The sequence below is a fragment of the Episyrphus balteatus genome, chromosome 1 (assembly GCF_945859705.1).
Source record: "Episyrphus balteatus chromosome 1, idEpiBalt1.1, whole genome shotgun sequence".
In the NCBI taxonomy this organism is placed as follows: Eukaryota; Metazoa; Arthropoda; class Insecta; order Diptera; family Syrphidae; genus Episyrphus; species Episyrphus balteatus.
In genome coordinates, this window is record NC_079134.1 from 15,851,759 (window position 1) to 15,879,548 (window position 27,790).

Below are 27,790 nucleotides of genomic sequence, written 5' to 3' on the forward strand. Positions count from 1 at the left end.
AAATAGGGGCTCTTCAAAAAGTTTGCAATCAGGCGGTTCTGGAACTAAATCCAACAGTTTTTTTTTCTCGAAATATATAAAAAATGGCAAATTAAAATATATTAAACGAAAACAGTTTAAATAAAATGTGTTCGAATTAATGTGTATGTGCTGCGCTGATCGCACATTTCGGATGACATAAATATTTTTGCAAAATTAAACTCATGCTCGCAAAAAAAAAAATCTCATTGGACTCTACAAATCAACAAATACAAAAATAAAGTTTATTATTTCGTAGTGTTTTTATTGCTTTAGACGTTGCATTGTTGATGCTGAATTGCTGCTGAGTCTTTTTGCTATTGCTCATCTTAGCTAAACGAAATGATAATGAAAGTTGACTATGAGATTGTTATTGATCTATCAAGAACTTGTGGTTGCTTCTATTAGGAAGATTAAAGATTAAGATAGCGTAAGTGTATGCTGTTGCGTTTATGCTGAGAAGATTTAAAAGATAGAGGACCTTGCACATGCACATAGTGATAGTTTAATCGAACCACACTCAGAAAAATAATTGACCTACCGAGAGTTTATTTCGGTGGGTTAAAAAAAATGTGTTAATAATTAATTAGTCTTGGTAAGAAACTACGTAGTTCTCGTTGCTAAAATCAATGTAGTCGCCTCGGTGAAGTTAAATTGTTTGAAATCATCATTTTAGAAGGTTATTTTATCAACTTGTTTATTTTGATCAAGAAACTCGGCTAAAATTTGAAATATTAGTAAATTTAACCGAGAAAGTGGGTAAGATTAAACAATTTTGAATAACCGAGTTGACTCGTGTAATTTTAAACGGGTCAGTTTGCAAGTGCTATATTAACATTTCCCTCTGTTAATTTTACACGAGTTTTACGTTGTTTTTAACTGATCATTTTTTTGCGTGCAAGCACTCTAAGCTCACTCAAATTACTTATACCGCAGTGCCAAAGCCGTTTTCAGAGGCCAAAAGGAAACTAATAATTGGCAGAAAATGAGTGATGAACACATTTAGTAGGTATTAATAGTATATTAAGGGAAAAAATCGGTTGGATCGCAGCAGATGGCCGGAAACGGGGTGGGATGAGAAAAAAGAGAGCAGGATTAAAAAATGTAAGGGGAACGGAGTGGAGAAGCGACCAAAAAGAGAGAGTACTTAATATCTAAAAAAATAAAATGCACGACTGGGATCGCACGTACTTGCTCTTGTAGTTCAAAGTACGTTATCTAAAATAGCTATTGGAAATTTAAGATTTTGTTAAGTGTCAAGAAAAAAAAAATCAAAAAAAAAAATTGCAAGTTAAAAAAATTTAATTAAAAATTGTTTAAAAAAAAATTTTCAAAAACTTTTTAAATTTTTTTTTTATATTTGACACTTCAAAATTATGTCTGTAAATTTTAAATAAAATTGACTTATGCTTTGATGAAATATATGAACTTAAAAAATATGTCGATTTTTGAAAAACTGCAACGCCATATTTCCGTTCTCCGCATTTTTTGAGAAAAACTAAAAACGCAGTTTTGTTAGAATCAATAAGTCTATTACGTATACCAAATTTAATCGTAATCGTTAGAGCCGTTTTCGAGAAATTTGAAATACCTCGAAAACGTTATATGGGAGATATGCGATAAAATGGAGATATTAAAAAAAATAAAAAAAAACGGGTCTAGGGAATTACACAAAAATCATCTATACCAAGTTTCAAGCGAATCCATCCATCCGTTTAGGCCCTAGCTCGATGTACAGATGGACGCACAGACGCACAGACGCACAGACCGACGGACGGCATGACGAAAACTACTTTTTTGATCTTCTCCATCATCGTAATGTTGGTTTTGATTAAATCCTCAATTTTTTTTTCAAAGTGCTAAGAATAACAATAGGTACTTATAATGGAAAAATTTAGGAAATATCTTACCTATTAACGGATTTATATCAAATTGTGTAAAACTAGTCTGCTGTCGATACACTTAAATCGTATTTAAAACTTATTTATCTGTCCAATTTTCTTCTCTTACACTGGTCAATGTTTTTGATGTGCTGAACTCGAATCTCAGAAAATTTGTATTTCCAAAATGACGTTTTTAGCATTTTATAACGGTAATATCTCAAAAACGGAGGCCAATCAAATTTTTCTGACTTCAGATTCGAGTTCATCACATCAAAAACCTCTAGAAAAGTATATCTTGGTTCTTGTGGCAAAAGTTCAAATTTGTTGACCAGTGTTATTGAACAAAAAATTATAAAACTAAAATAAGCAAAACAAAAAAAGCAAGGTTGCAAGAAATTTATTTATTTTTACTGCATTTGTTTTCCATTGCAATTTTAATAAAATATTTCTTGTAATTAAAATAAAAATATATTTGCAAAAAAAATATTTTGCATTTAAAAAACATGTAGGTATTGCAAATAAAAATAAATATTTTTCTTATATTAGTCGAATCTCTGACAATTTTAACTATTTTACCATACAGTCGTTATTTCAACTATAATATTGAACATAATTTAGGTAGAGCAAATCGTCCTCGTAGCTAAGCTCATTAAATTATAAATACCATGTAATTTAAATTACTTGTTAATAAATGATAATAATAATAATGAACCAAATGTAAGACCAAATAGTCAAAATTGTGCGAAATTCACAAATAGGTATACAAAAAAAAAACATTAATGCACACATTTTGCATTGAAAATTTTTTATTTGAAATAATAATTTTGTTTTAATGCAAAATATTTTTGTTTGCAATCAAAATTTTACTTTCACTACAAATATTTTTCAGTTGCAGTAACATTTTTTTATTGCAAAATATTTTTTAATGCAACAAATATTTTTACTTGCTCTATAGGGCAAGTATTGGTTTCGTGTCGAAAAAAAAATTGAGGTTTTAATCAAAACCAACATTACGATGATGGAGAATTCCGAAAAAGTGGGTCCCGCAATTCCGTCCGTGCGTCTGTGCGTCCATGTGTACACATTTCCACAGCCTAAACGGGTGGATGGATTTTCTTCAAATTTGGTATAGATGATTTTTATGGAATTCTGAAAGTTGGTTTTTTTTTTGTTTTTTTATATCTCGTTTAGAACGTATACCTCCCATACAAAAAAATACGATATTACGAATTTCTCGAAAACGGCTCTAACGATTTTGATTAAACTTTGTATACGTAATATTTAAAGCAGTGGCAATAAAACTGCATTTTTATTTTTCTCAAAAAAGTCAAATAACAAAAAAAAATTTTTTCATTTAACAAAATTTTGCCCTAAATGTCGGCTCTTCCCCAACATCAATTTTTTTTTTAAATTTAGATCCAGCTTTTAAAATCTACAAGTAGACTAACATAAAAGTGCTTTGAACTGCAAGAGCAAGTACGTGCGACCCCAGTCGTGCTTCGTGCATTTTATTTTCAATGGAAATATAATAAATTTTTCTTTTTTAATGAACATTTTTTCAGTTGCAATATAGCTATATTTTATTTTAATGGAAATTTTTTTTATTTGCAATAAATATTTTTTTTACTTTTAAATGCATCTTTTTAACTGATATTTTGACAGTCCTGCTGAGAAGATATTTAAAAACTAAAAAAGGTTTAAACCAATTTCTTGAATGTTTCTTGTACCTATATTGCTCCAGCAGTCCTAATATATTTCATAACGCAAATTCAAATGAAGAGCACTGATCCCGAACCCTTCTATCCAGATCCTCCGTCTTCCCACAACAACTCTTTTGAGCTTAAATTCTATGATTGTGCCAGCCATTTCATAAGTTGAAGGATTTCTTCGTCTTCTCTCTATTTAACGTAATTCTGGGATAAAATGGACTGCAATACATAACTATTATTAGGGTACAGTAACCAAGGAGTTGAAAATGTATCATCTGAGAATTTTTGAAAAGGATTTGAATTTGATATTTCATATAACAAATTCCAACAAATTACATCACTTTTTTTACTTAGCCCACCCTCATTTCAAAAATTATGATAAAAATTATTTTCAAATTAGGTATAAACTTTTTTATAAAAAAAGGTGGGCTAACGAAAAAAATTTTAAAAAGGGTCACTGTGGTTTACTTTTTTGTTGGTGGTGAATAAAAACTAATTCTTCTATAATTATGGTTAAACAAAGCGTATGACAACAAAAATAAAAGTTGGGCTATCCTGGGCTAACTTGGGCAAATTTTTTCACAGGAAAAATTATCACAATTTTGTCGGTTTCTGATAAGAAAAAAAAAGTTTTTTGTTGTATCTTTTGAAAGAATAGTGGAATCAAGAAAAAAAAGTTTGGCTATCCTGGGCAAACGTTGGGCAAACGAAACACAGTGCAAAACCAACTAAATTAGCATTTCGGGGTGCCAACTTCACATAGCCCAAAAACATATGCTTTCGCTGCCATTTTGAAAAATACGTTTTTGTGATTTTCTCCGCTTCTTTTTATCGTAGAATAGATTTTTGTAGGTAACTTGTTTTTTACCAAACGTGTTTTTTATTTATTTTTATAAAATACATATATTTTTTTGTGTAATGTTTCTGTAGGTAATTGACGAAAAAATGTAATATCTTCAGAGATAGTCGTGAATATTACAATTTCTTGTACGCCCAAAACTGTTTTAGTTTAAACCTGACAAAATATACTTTATCCGTTAAAAAAATAAACTTACTCCTATTTCCTCTGTTCCAATTTTTAATCAAATTACCTCATATTTTGTGACAATGACCATTTTTTTAGTACAATTTTAAATAAATGAAAGTATTGACAAGCTAAACAATTATAATTTTTCCATTGCATCTAAAACAAAAACCGTCAAGGCAGCTATTCACCCCTTTTGATGTGATAGGTCATTCAAATTACAATACCAACTGGCATACTAACCATTTAGCGCAATGCAATTTCCTTATTAAAAATTACTGTATGTGCTATATAAATATGCATTTAGGTAACCTCTGTTAGTTTATATTTATCTTTTCTGCGTTAATTGGATTTTTTTTTCTTTAAATTTTTTTGCAACTCATATTGGTCCCCTCTTTTGTAAGCATTGCAAGTGTAACTATAATAGAGAAAGATTCAAGAATTTTAAATTTTTTAGCAGCCTATTTAGAATATGTAGGTACATGATGATCAAATATGATCATCATTACGCACTTAAGGAATCAAATTGAGAATCATAATATCTTAGAACAGCAGATTCTATTCCTACATTTATACTCCCACCCACCGCGCCGGCTGTCACCGGTGTCAAAAATGGTCAATTAACCACCAGCATCATCCGATCAATGCCATATAATACAAGTTAAATTGTACAAGGTGTTCCTTACCTTGTTGCTCCATTTTGAAATACGTTAAAGGTCTAATAAGACTTATCAAGGCTGATTTTGATGAAAAGGAACATTCGTTGCAAACAAAATTAAACAAAAAAAGGACAATTTATATTCATGACAATGCTAGTTTAATGAATCTTTTATTGTGATTTAAAACTGGTATAAACTGGTATAAAATACAGAATGTTAGTTAAATAACTATCGTTCTGATAAGTTTAAGAAAAACTGTTTTATATGCTTACGTGCTTATTTGATACATTATAGAGTTTAGACCATTCATTATTTAACTGGTATAAATCTACCAATTAAAAAGATTTTGGTTTATTAAACATAAATATGATTCCACTGTTATTTTATCCATAACAATATGTATCTAGAATTCAGTTTTTATACCAATAACATTATTTTATTTTTATACCAATCAGCGGATGAACAAAGAAAAAAACCGGTAAAGCTTTTCAGAAATAATCGGGGCATCGTAAAATATTTGTATATATGGTCGGCATCAATGGTATAAATAGTAGCTTTTGAATGTTTTTATACCATTCACGTGCAAAGGCTTTGATTAATTCTGAAACACCTTGTTTTCTTATCACAAATAAAAAAGTATCTTTTTTTGTACACATCTAGTAACGCGGGGTATAGCGTATAGCACAGCAGTTAAATGAGCTTACAACTATAACCTTTTAACAAATTGAATAGAAACATTTTGTATCGTGGTTCTAGTTGTTGAAAGCATTGATTCACAAGTCATCATCAACACAAAGTGATCGGTCGTTCAACAGGGAGCTCGTCTCATTTAAAATTCAGGACGCTCCCAGTGATAACGCGATGTGCCCGCAGAGCCAGCAGTAATTTCGATTAACGCGATCGTTTAAATTAAAGTGCAATTTGAAATCTAAATTAAGGATCATTATTAAGTGTGATAGATAATATAAAAATAAAGTGTTCCCTATATAATATAATTTTTTTTACTTCATTTATAAGAATTATTATATACTGGCCCGATTGTGGCAAGGATCATTAGAAATCAAAAAAATAATAATAATAAAAAGAAATTTTGTGCGAGTGATAAAAAATTTCATCAAATTTTTGAACCACCATGACAACTGACATCAGAAATAGGGATAAATTGATGTATGCGAGTGATGGAGGTAGTGCCGATAATAATGATCATGATCGTTTCGAACATGACGAAAATCGAGGAAAATGGGCTTCGAAAACAGAATTTCTATTGTCCTGCATTGGATATGCTGTGGGCATTGGAAATGTATGGCGATTTCCGTACCTGTGTTATCGAAGTGGTGGTGGTAAGTAACGGTGGTGGTCCGAGGGATTTTTATTTATATGCAGAAATAAAAAATATTAACGTACGATATCTCAGAGTAGGATACGAATTAATAGAATTTTTTTAAGGCAACAATTTAACCGTTTTGATCCAACCTGTTTTTGTACCTGTCTTGGAAGGAGATCAATCTAGTTTCAAATTTGATTTAGAAGCCATAATAATCATTAGTGGTCCAAGTATTGCGACCCTTGCCTGTAACGACCTTGTATTACAGACCTTAGACACTCGAGTGTCAGTCTTTGGTGATTACTAGTTGTATTGTGGAATTTAAGCTATTAAAATTACTTTTAATTTGAGTCTAAACTGTCTCTGTAGGCTTAATGGTTTATAAAATGCTGCTCCTCATGTCATCAATTTTGCCATAATCAAGTAATTTGTTCAGTATTGTTTTCCACTGTACAACCTGGTTTAAATCTCGCAACATTTGTTTTGCACTCTAAAACTATAAATTGTATTGACTGATACCAAATTAAATGGTGAAATAATCTTAAGTGCGTTATTAAGTAACGGAGGTTGAAGAATATCTATCGATCTAATCTTATATTGCAAATCGGTACATAAAATTTCCATTATTCACAAAAAATAAGCAAACAAAAATTTTTCATATTTTAATGATATACCTAAATTTTACAAAAACCTGTTGTTTTATTTAACTAAACCTACACAGATAAATATAAGGCAGTTAGAATGAAGATGATGCCCTTTATAAATTTATATACAAACCTACTTAAAATAAAAATAAATCAAATGGAAACCACTTAAACTCTGTTAAAATCTCGCGTCTCTTATGTCAAGAACACTTTTTCGATATTCTGAATATTAAAAAAGTTACAAGCCAACAAAGTAAAAAAAACAGAAAAATGTGACAATTTTAAAGTTTTAAGCACTTTTTATCAAAATTATGAAAAAAACCTTCCGAGAAAACATTTTTTTAAGCTTAACATTGTAAGTATAGATTTTTATTTTCTTTTTAATTATTATTTTTAAGACTAAGAGCATTTATTATAGATTCCTGAAGAAGGTTGTAATCACAACCGAAATGTCGAATAAATATTAGGATAAACAAAATTGACCTCAAGCCCACTTAGGAGTTAATATTATAGGTATATTAAAAAAGGTCACGAAGATAGAAATAATTTATTAATAACTTTATTAATTATAACGATACAAAAAAAATGTATGGCAGAGTTGTAGAGAATTTTAAGGCGAATAATCTTTTCTCGATACGTTTTTTCATAATTTTGATAAAAAGTGCTTAAATCTTTAAAATTGTGATTTTTTTTTCTGTTTTTTAATATTCAGCATATCGAAAAAGTGTTCTTAACATAAAAGACGCGAAATTTAATTGCCTACGTTTCTTGTTTACACAACTTTTATGTAGGATAAATAGAAATCGAGATATTCAACAAAAACTAAAATGCAAGATGGTGGCTGCAAGGTGAATTTTGCGAGTGCGAAAAATCATGGAAATGATATTCAGCCAATTCTCTATCGTCTATCGAATGAACAAAACAAATTTGGGGGTGGTACAAATTGCTGGGTCGCCCGTCGCCCATATATTAACATCATAAATGCACTGGACTATAACCCAATTCCCACACGACCTTCATCGTTTAATTTATCAACAAAATGCTTCGTTCTAAACGAAAAAAACCTAACCACTAGGTTTAGTAGGTAGGTTAGGTACCTAGATTAGATATGTTTTTCTCGAAATCTCTCACTAAGTTTAGTGAAGTTTGTAGTAGAGTATTTCCATAAATTTTCATTTTGTCGTTAAAAAAAATGGTAGGTACCTATAGCCTATAGCAGATATCGTTGGAATTTTAGGAAAAATTAACATACCTACCTGCCTACGACGTTTTTTTAATAGTTGCGTTCCTTTGGAAATATTTATCTATTGCTTAGTACCTACTAGAGTGACCGCAAGAAATCGATTTTCGAAATTTGGTCGGGGGAACCCCATAAAATGTTCCGCCTTTGCAGATTTTTAGATAGCCAAAATTTCGGCTCGATTGGATAACTTTAAATGGTGCCGACACTCGTCCAAAGTATCAAAAATCTCTGTTTTTTCACTGTTTTTCGAAGAAAATTAGCTCTAGCTCCCAAAGAGATCGGGTTATTTTCACTTTTTATATATTAAATTAAGGGTAGTGTTGCTACACATAATTCAGATGCTAAATTTGTTTAGTTTTACTAAAACAGAAAAATTTTGTCATCAATTTAAATTTTCAGTACTTACCTCAAAAAGAGCTGAAATGCAAACTCGATTTAAAATGAAACTTTTTTTTAAACTGTTTTATTTAAAAAAACGAAACATTTAACAGAATTCTAAGGCTGTGTGTGAATTGCGTTAAATAGTTAACACCGTGTAAAATTTTTGACACTATTGAGGTGAACAAAAAAATTTCAGCTGTATGGCTTATTGTTTTATATTTTTCTCTGCTTCTTTTCTGCTATGAAACTCCTTTTTAATAAAAAAAAATACAAAACAAAACCATCTGCAAAAAAAATTTAACTCAAATTTAACCAGGTCCCAGAGCCCAATAAATTTTTAACAGCTGAAATTTTTTTATTCACCTCAATAGTGTCAAAAATTTTACACTATGTTAACTTTTTTACGCAATTCACATAGGCCTAAAAAACAAAAAAAATAACATCGTGTTACATTTCTTATACATAATTATTGAAGTAAATACTAAAAAAATTTAATCAAGAGATTTACAAAGTAGTTTTGGAAGCATCAGGATACAATTTTCGGCCCTCACTGACTACTTGAAGTACAAGTAATAATAATACGTTTGTATTTGGTATATGATATTTTATTCGAATCTCTTTAAAGACTGAAGACTTAAGTTCTAAGCTAATTCTATTCTACCCTGCTGCTGGTGCAGCAATTATAATATTTTGCAGCGTGTGCAAAATATCACATTGCTTTCTATCTTTTTTGTGGCTGACGACGGTGTGAACGACTTCGTTTATAGAAGTCGTTGTGTCAGCATATAATGTTGTATGTCGGCGATGATATTGACGACGCGACGACGACGACGACGACATACACGACCGTCGCTTCCGCTGACGACCTAGGAGATCGTGTTAACTCCTCCCTCACTTAAATGAAGGCCGTCCTCGGTCTTCTTCAAGGCCTTGATCATGTTTTTTAGGTCGACTTTTCGACGTCGTTCGTTTTGACATTGTTTCAGTCTAGCAGAAATGTAAATTACTCCAATGATCGAAAGAGTAACGCAGGAGGCTATAAATGGGTGAGTCGTCAATTTGGTTTTCATTTCACCAATGTAGCGTAAGTTGTCTTCGTTTAATTTATGCAAAAACGGTAAGCTCAATATTTCCATATGACCGGTAATATTAACAATCGATGATGTTGCACTAATCGGATGTTTCTTCTGAATGTTGTTGTAATTAACAAATTTTGTTCCATTTATTGAAACTTCATCATCAAAAGTGAGCAAGTATGTCCCGTTGATAGCTATTTCAGTATTGTTGGCCTCCTTTATAATAACATGGTTGTTATTTATAACAATAATACCCTCATCGATTACAAACACTGCATCCCTATGATCTGGTTCTGTATTGCAATGCGCTGTTCCACCAAAGTGCAGTTGTTGAGCACATGTCTTGATAGAAACTTCCTTACAGAATGTAGATGCTGTTGTTTCTACACAATTTTCTACTGCCAGTACATGTTTTCCGCATTCTGCAACCACATTATTGCCGTTGAAGTATATAATTTTACCTTTATGCGCAACAGGGAAGATAATAACCTTCTTACAAACTATCTTAGGTTTAGGATACTTAATTATAAAATGCAATACATTTTCATTTTGCAAAATCTTAACACTAAAGGCTTCCATTAGTTCTACAATGCTTATGTTTACAAATTTTTCGTTTATTGAATTTAAATCAACATCTTTCAAAATTACTGGGTTTACAATTTTTTGCTTTGCAAGTGTTATTGAGGTTATAAGATTTTGTATTTCGTTAATTATAATTCTGTTCCTTGCTAACAAGGTTTCATAAAGATGGAAGGTGTCAATTTGTTGTTTTTTTGAGTTTGCTAAAATACTATTGACTGTGTCTGAAAGCCTGTTAATTTGTTCCCGGTACCTTGTGTTGATAATAACCTGTCTATTATTCGAATTAACTAATTGATCCTGGTTAAATTTAATTTTCTCGAAATCATCAAAATCAGGAGTACCGGCCACAATTTTGAGACCAGTTCCCAAAAAATTAAGACTCCTAGCGTTTCTATGATGAATGTTTATACTTTCGATAAGTGTTTCTAAATGGCTTATATCTATTTCCAGGATTTTACGCATAGGCGACTGCGGAAAAAGATTAGTCATGTTCTTTGACTCATCTACTACTTGTCTGTAGGCTGTTAGATTCGCTGAGTGGCTTAAATAGCCGTAGACTTGCCAGAGAATTACATCACCGTCAACTATTGGTATATAGTTCGAATTGGAATAATTTATTAATTTTCCTGTCGCAGTCGTCATCAATAAAAATAGGATAATCCTGAAAGATGTCGGTTTCTTTAATAAAATCGTTTTTTTTAAGTTTTGATTGTAAAATGTAAAAAAATTTTAATAAATCATCTATTTGAGATTGTCCTTATGGACTAGGGTACCGGTGTTTCACCAATCAACTGTTTTTTAGGATGTCTATCGTACTTTGACTTTGAGCATATTTTACAATTTGTCACAACCTCATTTGCTTGTTTGGTCATTTTTGGAAAGAAGTAGTCACATAGAATTTGCTTAACGTTCTCTTGAGCTGCTCTATGAGCTCGGTTATGTTCCGTAATTACAATTTCTTTTTGCTCATTGGGGTCAAATATATCTAATACAAATTTATTAGTATGCCAAAACTTAGTTGATGGAAATAACTCGACTAAATTGTTTTGAATAAAAGCCAGAATTGGTAACTCACAATGAATAACGTTGACTACATCTGTTTTAATTACGTTTTTTAAAGTGTCAATTAAAGTATTTCTATCGGAAAAGTTTATGAAATGTCTAGTTTTCTTACCAAATATTATAAATGTACGAGTTGAAGCGCTTGGAGCTTCCTCTATAATAATTTGATTTCTGAAGCAGTTTAATGGCTTATCTGTTGTTTCGATTGTATAAGTTAGAGATATTTCACTATGCATTGTAGCGGCATTAGAAGATGATTCATTATCCAATGCATGAATGTTTTGTCTTGAAAGCGCATCCGCGACATAATTCTCTTTTCCTGGTTTGTAAAATATTCGAGGATTATGCTCGTCTACAAAAGCTTTCCAGCGCTTAATTTTTGCGTTTGTGTTTTTGTCTGAAACTGAAAATGAAAGAGGCTGATGATCTGTAAAGATATTTAGACTCTTTACTCCGTAAAGATAATTACGTAGGTTTTTTAATGACCATACTATGGCCAAAAGCTCTCTCTCGTTGGTTGCAAATTCTAACTCTTTGCCCTTGAGAGTTCTTGAAATCATTGTTATCGGTTTCCCGTTTTGCGACAAAACCGCTCCGAGACCGTACGATGAAGCATCCGTCGTTAGATCGAAAGGCTTCGTGAAGTCTGGGTATAATAATGTTACGTCTTCTGACGCCAAAATGTCTCTTAGTTTATTAAATGCATCAAATTGTTTGGGACTCAATTCTATCTTAACTTTTTTTGACTGATTAGCACTTATTTTACCATTTTCACCTCCTAATATATCAGTCAGTGGTCTAGCTATTGAGGAAAAGTCTTTTATAAAACATCTATAATAACTCGCTAGTCCCAAAAAAGATCTGAGTCCAAAAAGTGTTGAAGGTTGAGTGAAATTTTTTATTGCTTCCACTTTATTGGGACATGTTTTTATACCATCTTTAGATACCATAAATCCTAAGTATTCAACGTTTGTTTTGAAAAAATTTGATTTTTCACGTGAAACCCTCATATTTGCATCATACAATTTTTTTAAAACAATACTGATATCCTCTACATGTTCTTCTTCAGTTTCAGAAAAAACTATTACGTCATCGACGTAAACATAGCAAATTTTCCCAATATGTTCACGTAGAACATCATCTATGGCCCTTTGGAACATGCTGGGGCCATTTTTTAACCCGAACGGGAGGCGACAAAATTCATATTTCCCTCCATTAACGGAAAAGGCTGTCTTTTCCCGATCTCGCTCGGCTAATTCGATTTGATGAAACCCTGATTTTAAGTCCAAGGTTGTAAAAAATCGTGCCTTGCCTAAATTTGACAGAATTGTTGTGACATTTGGGATGGGATACTTATCATCTATGGTTCTCTGATTTAGCTTTCGAAAGTCTATTACTAGACGTTTCTTTTTATTTCCTATTTCGTCAGTGCCCTTTTTATCAACAACCCAAATAGGATTGTTGTAAGGTGACCTTGATGGTCTAATTATGCCATTCCGTAGAAGATCTTTTATTTCATTGTTAACAAAATCTGTTACACCCATAGGATAGGGGTAAAATTTGGAGTAAATAGGATCTTCACATTCAGTACGAATTGTGGCAACTATATTTGTGTTGTAAGGCAATGCCTCATTTGGATCTGCAAATGTTTTAATTCTATTGTTAATCATTTTTTTAAAGTCGTTTTCTATAGATTTTGGCACATCTATATCCTCTACTCTTGTAAAGTTAACATTCTGACAACTATGAAAACTAATTTTTTCAGAACCAGAATCGAAAATGATTAAGCTTTCCTTTAAAGAAATTGTGGCATTGATTTGCGTTAGCAGATCGAAGCCAATTATCCCATCAAATTTTTCGAGGTGTGGTAGTATAAAGAAAGTACTTGTTACCCCGAAAATTTCAAAAAAACATTTGGATTCAACACTATTGAATCCATGTATGGACTTAACTAGGAACGGAGTATCTACTGGAACAACATTTTTTATTTGGCGTAGCGGCTTAATATAGTTTTTCGAAGCTCCAGTGTCAATTAAAAACTTCATTAATATCCCTCCTACTTTTCGCTGGATGAATGGAAGGAGGGATCTTCCCCTAAAAAATGGACGTAGTCAGAATTTGGTATTTCACTTTCAAATTCATTTGATTGTGATTCTGCCAAGGACTGATAGTCAAACTCTTCCCTCTGAGAAGGATTATCCTGCCAGATGTGATTTAACCTCTGACGTCTTTGTCCAGATTGTCTCTGAACACTATTTGGTCTTTTGAACACTTGGCTTTTGTTGTATGAATTGATACCACTTTTGTTTTGTTCAAAGCTTGTAGGCTGTCTAAATCGCGAAGATGTTGGGTCAACATCCATTTCCTCAACAGGCTCATTACTAATTTTATATTGATGATTATTATTATTATTATTTGAAAGAAATTGACTGTTCTTCGATCTATCTTGACTGAAATAAGGATTCTTTTTAGAGTTATTAGCCTGATTGTCAAAGTTATTACCGTAGTAATTTTTATTTTGATATTTATTCTGTGAGCGTTTTTCTTCAAAATTACGTGCAAAATTTGTTGCAAATAAGTACCTTTCGTTGTTCGACTCTATTTCTTGAGCCAATGCTAGTGCTTTGGGCAAGTCAGTTGGACGAGCCGAAAATAAAACGTCACTCAATGGTTTCCTCAAACCTGATATAAACACTCGCAGAGCGTCAGATCTATATTTTTCGTTGAAAGCAGTGGCTAATGCACTGTCATATGACATATTAGTTTTGTTTGTAAGGAGGGTAAGCTTTTTTTCAATCTCGTCATAATATTCTAGAACGGTAAAGTTCCCTTGCCGCAATGTACTGAGTTCTTGCTCAATTAAATAAATCGGACGAACATCGGCGTACGTAAAATCTAGCCTAGCTATAATAGCTTTAAAATTTAAAACTGTATTGAATGAAGCTAGAGCGGCATCGGCCGGACCTCTTATTTTGTTTCTAATTATCCCAACCGCTTGATAGTGCCTGGAACTACCATCGTATTTCTCAAATACTTTATAGGCGGCGTGTACGGCTTGACGCCAAGAAACATAAGTGCCCTGTTTTCCCTCGAATTCGGGCAACGATTTGACTATGTCTAGGGTTTCCTCACATTTAACACCCTCTCTAATTTCAATATCCTTAAAAACTTCTATTTTATTTTCACTATTATTACTAACACTTAAAAACTCAATAGTTTCATTAAGTTTTTTTTCGAACTCCTCCTTTTGTGTAGTTAAAGCACCACGAACGGCAGCCTCAATCACAATTTTTAATTCTGCCGCGTTCATTGCTTCTTTCTGTTCTTTAGTTACTATATGACCACTAATTCTTAAATATCCTAGTCTTTCTAAAGCTTCATCTAAGCTTTTACTAGAATCTCCCATGAAATTTCATAAGCACAAAATAACACTTGCTTACACTGTTATGTTAAGATAATAAATTAATTTGATGATGTAATACTTAATTTGATAAAATAATAATTTTTTCTTACATTTCCGAATTTATTTAATAAAATATGATGCAGCTTCAATAAAATATTTAATTATTTCCAAATAATCTTGGTTCAGCTTCTTGGTGGGTTCAGCTTCTTTATAAGTTGGGCGCCAGTAATAATAATACGTTTGTATTTGGTATATGATATTTTATTCGAATCTCTTTAAAGACTGAAGACTTAAGTTCTAAGCTAATTCTATTCTACCCTGCTGCTGGTGCAGCAATTATAATATTTTGCAGCGTGTGCAAAATATCACATTGCTTTCTATCTTTTTTGTGGCTGACGACGGTGTGAACGACTTCGTTTATAGAAGTCGTTGTGTCAGCATATAATGTTGTATGTCGGCGATGATATTGACGACGCGACGACGACGACGACGACATACACGACCGTCGCTTCCGCTGACGACCTAGGAGATCGTGTTAACTTACATATTGTTTTTGTTCCTCATCTTTACTTAAAAAGGTTATTAAAATCGGTTATTAATTTGACTCCTCTTTCTGTCATGTCATTTACGACTTTAAGTGATTGCACTTTTTTAAAGCCTTCTTTAAAATGCGGGTTTTCGGGCCAAAGATTTGGAGGTTCTTTGAGAAAACTTGTGTCTATTTTCAATCGGCTGAAAAAGTTCAATGTTTTTTTGTTCACAATATTTTTTAACCCTGCTGTGACAAATTGTTCATCTTCATGTGTCTGTAGCTTTGGATTTACTATTCTGTTGGTTTACGTTTCACTGGTTTTCAAAATTATGTTGGCCGTTTCTAATTTTTCGCCATCTCGTAAAGTTAGGTCAAAGAACGCCAGACCTGCCAGCTCTGAACTCAAATACCATAAATGGTTTGAGAATTTAGCAAGAGCCTTCTCTGAAATATCTTTGTCTATCTTGCGGTATTCAATGCAATTATGCAAAAGATCAAGATCTTGTTTAGGAGCCAGATAAGCTCTTGGGGCATTAAACGAAGCAAAAGTTTTTTCTTGTTGAATGTAAGTTTGATTTTGAAACTACAAAGTCAATTAGATTTTGCCCTAGTGCTTCTATTGTAGCTATAATTATGCGAGAAGCATTTCTATCAGATGCCTTACATCGATCCAATAACATAGAAAGTTGCATTGTTAAAAGCTCTTTCACCCCACGACTATACCTCATACTTTTGCTACCCGAGGGCCCAGAGATAGAGAAACATCCATTCTATCCCAATCCGCAGAATAAAACAGTTAAAAAAAAATTTAATTTTAAATCGAGTTTGCACTTCAGCTCTTTTTGAGGTAAGTACTGAAAATTTAAATTGATGACAATATTTTTCGTTTTTAGTAAAACTAAACAAATTTAGCATTTGAATTATGTGTAACAACACTACCTTTAATTTAATATATAAAAAGTGAAAATAACCCGATTTGTTTGGGAGCTAGAGCTAATTTTCTTCGAAAAACAGTGAAAAAACAGAGATTTTTGATACTTTGAGCGAGTGTCGGCACCATTTAAAGTTATTCAATCGAGCTGAAATTTTGGCTATCTAAAAATCTGCAAAGGCGGAACATTTTATGGGGTTCCCCCGAAAAAAATTCGACAAAAATTTTTTTCTATGGGAGTTGCGGTCACTCTAGTACCTACTTAAAGCTGCTTTGAACTACTTTTTCAATATAGCAAAAGTAGTTTCAAGTAGGTACTAAGTGGTAGATAAATGTTCCCAAAGGAACGCAGCTATTCATTCACTTTTAACTTGTAAATTCCTCAACCCTCAACTAAAAATGTTACCTATTCGATTTTACTGAAAATCTTGGGCCCGAATTTTCTACGATTTACTGAATTTTATCTACATTATGTACCTGTACTTACCTTGGTTTATTAATTAGCTTTTATTTGTTTATATTATGTAGGTGTAAAGAGGAAAAACGTGAACAAAATAATAGTTTTCATTATTTTTTGTTTATATTACCTAAGTGGACTCTGTGAATTTTAATTCAATGTGAAAATATATTAATTTATCGAAAGCAATAAAGAAAAACTATAGCTAACATCCATAAACTGTGATGCTGAGATAACATTGCTAGCTCGCAAACAATACAAATTAACAGCAAAAATAACATTTTTAGCAATTAATTACCAGATAAACAATTTGAAATGTTTTGATACGCACCAAAACTTCAATGACTCACATCTTTATAAGGTTATTTTCTTGCTTTGCTTAAATCATACAAGAAGGTATCTAATGAAATTTGTTTCGAGAACATAATTTTCAACTGACTCCGTGGCGCAACGGTAGCGCGTCTGACTCCAGATCAGAAGGTTGCGTGTTCAAATCACGTCGGGGTCAAAGAGTTTTTTTTTATTTTTCTTCATTATTTTATTTTTTTTTTTAATAGATAGTTTCTTAAACGACACAAAAAAACAATAATAAAATGGTACCATCGTTGTTTTTTTTTTTTTTTGAAATTTAAACAGTATTTAGGTACCAGATTTCTCTAAAAATCAGAAACACGGTACACAGTTGTCTGTTCTTTAAAAAAAAAACAATAAAATGGATTTTTTGTGAATTTAATGTCTAAGGCCGTGTGTGAATTGCGTTAAATAGTTAACACCGTGTAAAATTTTTGACACTATTGAGGTGAACAAAAAAATGTCAGCTGTATGTCTTAATGTTTAATATTTTTCTCTGCCTCTTTTCTGTCATAAAACTCCTTTTTAATACAAAAAAAAAAAAAATACCATCTGCAAAAAAAATTAACTCAAATTTAACCAGGTCCCAGAGCCCAATAAATTTTTAACAGCTGAAAATTTTGAATTCACCTCAATAGTGTCAAAAATTTTACACGGTGTTAACTATTTAACGCAATTCACACACGGCCTAAAAATTTTTAATTCGTTTACAATTTACACGTAAATTCTAAAGTAGTCAAACGGTTCTGATAGTTATTTTGAGCATTGACTTAATATATATGGACTGCTATACTCTGTCCGATAAAAATTGGCTTCTGACTCTGACTCTGCTTCACGCCTTCTGGATATGTCTATCACATAAAAAAGCTCACTTAGCGATGCCGTATTATCAAAAAAAAATGTTTCGAAAAGGTACCAGCGTTACCATTTTGTCAGTAAAATTTCACAAAAACGAAAAAAAAATAAATTTTTCGTTTAACACCAAAATAACAAATAAAAAATTCACCCATTTAAGACGCAGGCCGACCCCACGCATGGGTACAAAATTTTGCCTGTTGAAATCTTAAAATGCATGTTAAAATGTTGACATTAACTGTTTTCCTACATACACAAAATAAAAATCAAATAGCCACCAACACCACGACAACACATATGCTTCTTTTCGTTCAAAAAGCTTGAAAAAAGCATTAATCCTGAAAGCTCTTTCAGAAAAATAATAGAAAAAGGAGTAGTTTATGAAGGAAGTTTACCAATGGTAACTCTTATGTATTGTGAATACTTTTAATAAACAGCTTTTATGATTGAGTTTCCTTCTGCCACAGATCGTGAGGCAGATCGGTTATAGGAGGATGTACTTCGCTTAATAAAGAAATAACAACAACAATGCCATGGCGCGTCTGTGGTGTTCTTGTGTGTTTCAGGGGCATATTTTTCGTAAATTGCTTTTTAGCAATCGTTAGGTCCCATTGTTTTTGAAAAAGCTCTCCCATAAGGCCAGTGGTCCGTTCTTTTATTGAACAATGTTAACTATTGTTGTTATGTCAAAAAAATCGTTGTATTTGTTTTTGTTAGATTTTGTTACAAAATGTCAACTTTGATTTAGGAACGACTAAATGTTACATTTTGTTGATCCGTCAAAACAAAATTTTTTGAGATTAATTTTATGAATGAATAAACAAGAAAGAATTAATTTGGTACTGAAATAATTCTTTTTAATTGAATTCTAAGCAAATTGAAACAAAAATATGCATTCAATAATTTCAAATATGGAAACAAACAAGAAATTCTCTTCTCACATCATCCCCTCTCTTCCCCATTTAGTTGTGTTTGACAGATTAACATTGAAACTCAAGTCCAGGAGCTGAGTTGGAAAAAGTAACAAAATGTAACTACACTTAGGAGCAAAAAAAATGGAATCAAACTTTTGCGTTTTTTTAAAACGTTAATTGGCCAGGATGTAATTGACATACATGAATGTTAATTGCACCATTAAAAAGCTTGAAACAAAGGCTTTAAATCAATACTATGAACTTTAAAACCCGTTCACTTTATAAGGATCCAATCAACATAATAGCCTTTTCACACCAAGCCAAAAACGCGGTTTTTGCGAAAAACCCCAAAAACCTATATCAAAAACACAAGTTTTTCCATACATTTTTCATAAACCACAAGTTTTCGTAAAACACAAGTTTTTGATTAAACTCGTCAAAAACCTGAAAATGAAAACATTCAACTCCAAACGAAATAACCAAACAAACCTTTTGAGGAATTCAGCAACAATTCAGCAGACAAAAAAAAAAAAAGAACTGACAGCAGACAAAAAAAAAAAGAACTGACAGGCAAAGATAACTATACCTAGTTGTTTTGCAAATGCGGTTTGTTAATTTTTTTTGATAATATAAATCAAATTCGTTTTTTTATTTCTTTCATTAATTACAGAAAATGGCAGAGCAAAAAAAAACAAAAAAAAAAAAAAATTATGTGGAGGACCGAAGATGAAGAGTTCCTGTTGAAACTTTGTCTAAAGAATTTGAGGGGCGGCCAATAACACGGTGTTACAAAAATGAGGTTTTAAAATATACGCGGGCGGAGACCTATCAGGTTTTGTAGAGCTAGTCGCACTGAATACGAAATGGTATTTGAAAATCCCCTAACACCCCCAAAATCTGGAGTTACGGGCAAAAAACGGTTTTTTGGACCTTCACCCATTGAAAAAATTCTAGCTTCGACAATTTTTTACCCATTTTCGATTTTTTTACAGTTTCTGATAGAAGATAAATATACCTTTTTAACAATGTATAAAACATGTAATTCGGTTAAACCACTTAGAATTTATAAGATGTCAAAGTTCAAAAATTCATTTTTTTTTGTCATTTCCCCAACTTCGGCATCAATTTAAAGTATATGTTTTCAAAACAACATGCTATTTAAAAAATATATTCTAAAGCTATATCTATTTCCCAATTAATCGAGGTATTTTTTATGAAAATCACTTCAAAATTGGCTTAGAAAAAAAAAATTTTCGATTTCAACCCAGATACAGAAATTCGAACTTTTAGGTATAGAACAAAAATGTTGTTTCGGCACGTAGTAGGATAACTTGGGCGCCAGGATTTGATAACGGGATTTTGTAGAGGAGCTCAATACAAACATTTTTTTCTTTGGGAGGGGGGTCTATCTCTCCCCGTTTAGGTGGGAAGGGCATTTTTCTAAAAAAAAATTATCAAAATAAAAAAAAATTATTAAAAAACAACGGCAACACTTACAGTAATAAATGATACCATTTCCGAAAGACAAAATTGTACATTTGATTCTAATTTTTAAATCAATATAATATAACCAATAGTTTTTGAAATAATCGATTTCAAAGTTAAAAATAGGGGAAAAAAATTTTTTTAAACTCATTTTATACTATTTTTGTCCAGACTGCGAATTTTAGTAAAAAAAATTACTCACAAAGAAAACTGCCTCAATTGATTCCTTATCGAACAGTGAAAACTATATGTTTCTATGTTTTCTTGTTTTTGGGAAAATTGAAAAATTATTTTATCAGATTTTTCTTTTTTCAAAATATTTTTTGTTTTTATTTGTTTTTATTTTTCAATTTTCTCAAAAACTAGAAGACATAGAAACATATAGTTTTCACTGTTCGATAAGGAATTAATTGAGGCAGTTTTCTGTGTGAGTAATTTTTTTTACTAAAATTCGCAGTCTGGCCAAAAATAGTATAAAATGAGTTTAAAAAAATTTTTTTCCCCTATTTTTAACTTTGAAATCGATTATTTCAAAAACTATTGGTAATATTATATTGATTTAAAAATTAGAATCAAATGCACAATTTTGCCTTTTGGAAATGGTATCATTTATTACTGTAAGTGTTGCCGTTGTTTTTTAATAATTTTTTTTTATTTTGATAATTTTTTTTTAGAAAAATGCCCCTCCCACCTAAACGGGGGGAGATAGACCCCCCTCTTAAAGAAAAAAAATGTTTGTATTGAGCTCCTCTACAAAAACTCTTCATCAAATCCTGGCGTCCAACTTATCCTTCTACGTGCCGAAACAACATTTTTGTTCTATACCTAAAAGTTCGAATTTCTGTATCTGGGTTGAAATCGAAAAATTTTTTTTTCTAAGCCAATTTTGAAGTGATTTTCATAAAAAATACATCGATCAATTGGGAAATAGATATAGTTTTAGAATATATTTTTTAAATAGCATGTTGTTTTGAAAACATATACTTTAAATTGATGCCGAAGTTGGGCAAATGACAAAAAAAATTGAATTTTTGAACTTTGACATCTTATAAATTCTAAGTGGTTTAACCGAGTTACATGTTTTATACATTGTTAAAAAGGTATATTTATCTTCTATCAGAAACTGTAAAAAAATCGAAAATGGGTAAAAAATTGTCGAAGCTAGAATTTTTTCAATGGGTGAAGGTCCAAAAAACCGTTTTTTGCCCGTAACTCCAGATTTTGGGGGTGTTAGGGGATTTTCAAATGCCGTTTCGTATTCAGTGCGACTAGCTCTACAAAACCTGATAGGTCTCCGCCCGCGTATATTTTGAGTGTTACACCGTGTAATTATTCTCTCTATATTAAAATGAAATGAAACTACACAATTTAACGACCAAATAAATAAAATTGTATTTAAATTGTTAGAGTTTATTTTATTTGATCAATTTTGTGAGCTCAAGCTGATTGTAACAACAAAAATAAATAAATCCCACTGAAAACTTGACATTTGGATGTCAAAACATTTTAAACGTCAAACAAAAACCTGTAAACTTGTAGTGTGAACGCTTTTGTGGTTTTTGAAAACTTTTTGCCATAAACCGCGTTTTTGGATTTGGTGTGAAAAGGCTATAAATGAAGCATGTAAGCAAAAAAAGACTGAAACTGAAACAGAGAGTATCTGGAAAATTTAATATTTTAAAAAAATTAAGTGCAATTTATTGACAGATAACGTCAATAGTAACGGTAGGAAAAAAAAACTGAAATTGAAGCAGAGAATATCAAGAAAATTTAACATTTAGAAAAAAATGAAGTGCAATTTATTGACAGATAGCTATGATACTATCGTATGCATTTTGAAGTTTTTACCAACAATTAAAAGTAAAAAATTCAAGCTTTTAAATGAGACCATAAAACTTGAAGAAACATTATTTTATCCATTGCAATTTTTGTTTTAAATAAAAATTATCTTTTTTGATTCCGTTTTTTTGCTCTTAAGTGTATTTGACACTTCAACACTGGATTTAGGAACGATGTTGTGACGTCACGATGTTACACTTTGTAACTTTTTTCTCATTTAGGAACGATGAAAGTTAACAGTTATTGTTAACAATAGTTAACATCGTCGAATAAAAGAACGCATCACTGTACTGCCAATTTTTATCGGACAGAGTATAGAAGCATATTCAGGTTGGTTCCACTTGTTTCTTCGCGATACTAGCGCCCTTAAAAAAAAGCGGAGAATAAGTGCAACATTTTTGACGAAGTGCGAAAGGAACAAATATAGAAAAACAGAGAAAGCACTACCTTATAACGACAGATGTCATTCACTAAAAGTTTTCTCTTTTCGCCGTCTAAGGTTATACCGCTAGTAGAGCTAGAAAGATGTGGAGTCATTTTTTTTCAATTTTTGTATGGAAAAGTCAAACGACTAGCAGTCCATATATAGTAGGTCAATGATTTTGAATAGTGCTTTCCAACCACTTTTAATGAAACGAGACGCGTTCAACAATCTGTTGGTGTATAGATTTTTGTCACATGCATACTTTGCTCGGGTGAAAGACGATATTCATGCCGTCGTTTTGCACCGGTTTGTATTTTTTAAATTTAAATGTTAATGAAAGAAATGAATATGAATAATGTGATAAATTCAAGAAAAGTAAAATTCATTGATTTGTATCATTAGTTTTGGTTTTGTGGAAGTTTGAGTCCATATTATTCAGTTAAATTTTATCTACCATTTCTAGGTATAATTTGTTTTTCTAAATGGTAGAATATGGGTTAAAACAAACGGAACTTATTTAATATTGGAAAATAAAAAATCCAAACAGATCTAATGTTTACATATCACATAAAAATTGACATGGTAAAAAACCATATTAAAGTTTCAAAATGACGTGGATAATGCGCCAAAAAAGTAGGCCTATTTAGGCCTACATATATTCTTAGGGCGCAATCCTTAGAGCCATAAAAAACTAATTTTTTATAAACAATTTTGTGGTGTGCCATTAAGTAAAAACTATATTAATCAACACCTTAAACAAAAATTTAAAAAAAAATTCAATGAAATTTGAAAATTCGATTTTTCAAAAAAAAATTTCTTATTTTTTTTTTTTTTTTTTTTTTTTGAAAAATCCAAAAAACATCGTAGGATCCATTTTTGAGAAAATTAAAATTTTCCAAAATTGGTATCTAGGTATATGACAGGTACAGTTATTTTTGGTCAAAAAATAAAAAATATTTCCAAAAACCCCTCTGTACCGGAGCCAAAAACTGCTACATACCAAGTTTGAATTAGATCGGCCCATCCGTTTAGGCTGTAACTCCTTGTACAGACCGACAGACATCCTGACGGAAAGACGGAATTTCGAGATCCACTTTGTTCGCATTCTTTATGATCGTAGTACCTATCATGGAACATTGTTATCTCCACTATTTTTTACGAATGCATAACTTGATACATAGAAGTACCTATATCGCAAGTAAAAATCACAAATATTTCATGTTTTTAGGTGCTTTCCTCGTTCCATACCTCTTGATGCTGTTCCTCTGTGGCATACCGTTATTTTTCATGGAAATTATCATAGGACAGTTTTCAAGTACGGGATGCATTGAAATGTTCAGACTGTCACCAATATTCAAAGGTGAGTATCATCAAATGACATCTCAAATGTCATCTGTGAAAAGTAGAAACGTCTCATAACAACTACATACATCAAAAATATTATTATTTTTTCAGGAACCGGATATGCGATCGTGGTGGTGAATTTCCTTTGTACATGCTACTATTCTGTGATCATTTCATATCCAGTTATGTTTATAAAACGAATTTTAAATAAAGACTTGCCATGGGATTCTTGTGATAATGCTTGGAATACTGACAAATGTGTTGAAGTTCTTGAGGTAACACACAAATTCCCCTCCCAACTGTCAAATTAAATTTAAACTGAAGTCTAATTTTTTTCTTTTTTTTTCAAATCTTAAAGCTAGCAAAAAGAAACTACACAGACAAAAATAGCTTCCGAACGCCAGCTGATGAATTTTTCCAGTAAGTAATAATAAAATAAGACAAAGCTTAATTCACCATTTTATCTAAATTTTACAGTCTAGAACTACTAAAAATCTCAAGTGGAATCGATGAGATTGGTTATATTGTTTGGCCACTTTTTTGGTGTTTGGTCTTCACTTGGCTAGTTGTATACTTTAGTATAATTGGAGGAATTAAAACGGTTAGCATAAATACACTTTAGGCCAGTATTCTTTAAGTGCATATAACTTTAGAGTGTTTGTTAGATTATTCACCACACTTTCACCATACTATTCATACAACTAACTGGAATATTAATCCCTCATAATAATCTTATTAGTTATGAGCACTTTTATGTTTTGAGGGCTTGAAGAGTACCGGCTTTAAACTTTATTGCTAGTCCTAACTTAAATTCTAATATTTCAGGTTGGAAAAGTAGTGTACTTCACAGCTACTTTCCCATTCTTCATTCTAATTATTCTTTTCATTCGTGGCATCACACTTCCCGGTGCAATGAAAGGAGTCATATTTTATATCAAACCGGAATGGGCTAAGCTCTTGGATCTAAAGGTTTGGGCTGATGCAGCAATTCAAATATTCTTCTCACTTGGACCTGGATGGGGAGGCATTGTTAATATGTCAAGTTTCAATAAATTCCATAATAATGCCAAAAGCGATGCAATTCTTATTCCAATCATAAATTGTTCGACGAGCATTTTTGCTGGTTTTGTGGTCTTTTCCGTGCTGGGATATTTATCGGGTAAAATATAAAGAAAATCTTAACTTTAATAACTGTCGGAAACTGACTGTCAAAAATGAACAAACTCTCAATTTTGCTTCTATAAAGGCTTTCAGGATCTCCTGTACTCTTTAAGACCTTATAGAAGTAAAATTGTCAGTCAAGCTGTCAAAAAATATCGTAAGTTAGCTACAATCGAGAGCAATTTACCTTTTGGCGGTTCTAAGTGGGTAAAAGGTACAAATCCTTAATAATTTTATTGACGAATCCAAGCAAACCCTTTTTTGGTTTTAGCTTCTTAAAATTGCTCAAATGACATGAATTCCGACTCTTAATATAGTACTCTTTGCAAAAGGACATCTAATTTTGTGTCTATTTTTTTTATTTAAAGAGCAATCAGGTATTCCAGTAGCGGATGTTGCTACTTCTGGACCAGGACTAGCATTTGTTACGTATCCACAAGCAATTGCAATGCTTCCACTTCCTCATGTTTGGGCTGGATTGTTTTTCACCATGCTGTTCCTGTTGGGATTAGACAGTGTGGTAAGTTTCGTTAAATCGTTCTAATAACATAAAATCTTGCTATGACGGATAATCCTAAAATAGAGGTTCAATACTCAATAGATACAGATAGCATATTTGTAAGCAATTGAACGCATCAAATATGACGTATAGAATTGTCAAAAATGAATCACTTTTAATGTCAAATATTACATGAATTGAATATAGACATGAATTAATTTTTAATTCCAGTTTGTCCAAATTGAAGCTATTATATCTTCAGTTCTAGATGAGTGCGTTGGTTTGAGAAAGTACAAATTTTTGGTGACATTAGGATCATGCTCCGTTATGTTTTTGATGTCTGTTCTAATGGTCACACAGGTAAATTAAATATTTCTTAAATCTTGAGATATGAAAAAACTTATTATCTCCCATTTACATGATTGACAAACTGTCAGTAGTTTTGACATTTTCTTTTAAATTTTGTTCATCATGGAAATCACATGACATTTCCTTAAAATTATAAAGCGATTAACCATAAAGAAATACTTTTGACAGTTGATAAATGACAGGTTGTCAGTTATGCCATATAAGATATAAGTTTGTTTGTAATTTGCGAAAAATACCGTTATATTGTAAAAACGTCAAAACAAAATAAAATAAAACTAACTCAATTAATAACTTTTCACAGGGTGGAATGTACATTTTACAACTGTTCGATTGGTATTCAGCTTCGGTGTCAGTAATTTTGATTTGTATGATTGAAGTCATAATCGTTGGATGGTTTTATGGTGTTGAAAACTTTACAAATGACATTTATTTCATGATTGGCAGATATCCCGGAAGATTATGGTTACTTTGTTGGAAGTACATCACTCCAATTATTTTAATTGTAAGTTTTATTACCCAACTAAGGCTTCTAAAAAGCCCTAAATGTGCTAATGTAGCTTCTTAAAAGCCTTATAGAAGCAGAATTGTATGATCTTTTCTTTATTTTTATTACATACATTTTAATCTCATACACTTTATAGGGAATTTTCTTCACATCGATAGTTTTTAATCGTAATGTCACCTACAATGGAGTTGAGTATCCAAGTTGGGCGATTGCTGTCGGATGGTGCAGTTGTGGAGCATCGATAATTTGTATACCAATTTATTTTGCATACATGATTTTGGCGAAAGATGGCTCAGCTGGTGAAATTCTTGAATATTATTCCAAGGCTTTGGATTGGACACCAGCGGATGCTCAACATAAGAGAGAATATGAAAGATTTTTGAGAAGTCACAGCAAAGAAGTTGAAATGGGAGTGAGAGTGCAATGAAAATTAGATTTTTAAATTTCATTTAATTCATAAAGGCTTGGCCACACCGGAGGGTATGCGGTATAGCGGTAACGATATTTGTACTAAAAAAATTCCACACCTGAACGTTGATGTGTCAGTTTGGAATTTTTTTCATACAAGTACCCTCACCGCTACCCGTACCGCTACCGCATACCCTCCAGTGTGGCCAAGCCTTAATTCAATGCCATTTCCGCATTAAAATAAAAGAACTTATTTCTATATTATTCATATTGACATAAAATAAGATAAAACACGCTGTTATGATAAGAATGGTTTTATTAATAAAATCGTTTCACAGACAAATAATGATAATTTTTATTTACTTTTAAATTTTTTTTGTAAATATATTTCCATTTCTTGTGGTGATGTTAATTTATTTTATCTCCACAATTTAAAAAATAAAATTAATTAAAGAAATTCCACATTTACCAGAATCAGATGGTAAACTTCACCACACAAAATTGTGCGGGAAATTTTACTACATTTTTGTAAAGTTTTTGCTTACAAATTTTGACAGCTCGTTTACCACATTTATCATGTTTACAAAGTTTACGCATTTTCATGAATGCCCCTAATACAAATAAACTATACTGGCCAACAATTTCAACTTCTTAAAATTTTCCACAAAGATTTATAAGGGGTATAGGTATTCATGAAAAGGTGTAATT

General features: G+C 31.6%; 1 protein-coding gene and 1 non-coding gene across 2 annotated transcripts; both read left to right on the top strand.

Annotated features, from left to right (window-relative positions):
- Window positions 1–6,048: 6,048 nt before the first annotated feature.
- On the top strand, window positions 6,049–27,128 carry LOC129917050 (sodium- and chloride-dependent glycine transporter 1). Its single transcript, XM_055997368.1, has 10 exons — window positions 6,049–6,633; window positions 24,025–24,156; window positions 24,252–24,415; window positions 24,499–24,560; window positions 24,618–24,741; window positions 24,966–25,299; window positions 25,670–25,821; window positions 26,032–26,160; window positions 26,471–26,671; window positions 26,811–27,128. Exons 1-10 carry the CDS (start codon window positions 6,426–6,428, stop codon window positions 27,099–27,101), a joined length of 1,797 nt encoding a protein of 598 aa, XP_055853343.1. The 5' UTR covers window positions 6,049–6,425; the 3' UTR covers window positions 27,102–27,128.
- On the top strand, window positions 17,365–17,436 carry Trnaw-cca (transfer RNA tryptophan (anticodon CCA)). Its single transcript has one exon. It is a non-coding gene; the product is annotated as a tRNA-Trp (tRNA).
- Window positions 27,129–27,790: the final 662 nt, after the last annotated feature.

Coding starts and splice junctions, on each gene's coding strand:
- LOC129917050 (XM_055997368.1), top strand. CDS start 6,426: ATGACAACTGACATCAGAAATAGGGATAAATTGATGTATGCGAGTGAT. Junction 25,300..25,669: donor CGTGCTGGGATATTTATCGG/GTAAAATATAAA, acceptor TTTTATTTAAAG/AGCAATCAGGTATTCCAGTA. Junction 26,672..26,810: donor TCACTCCAATTATTTTAATT/GTAAGTTTTATT, acceptor TACACTTTATAG/GGAATTTTCTTCACATCGAT.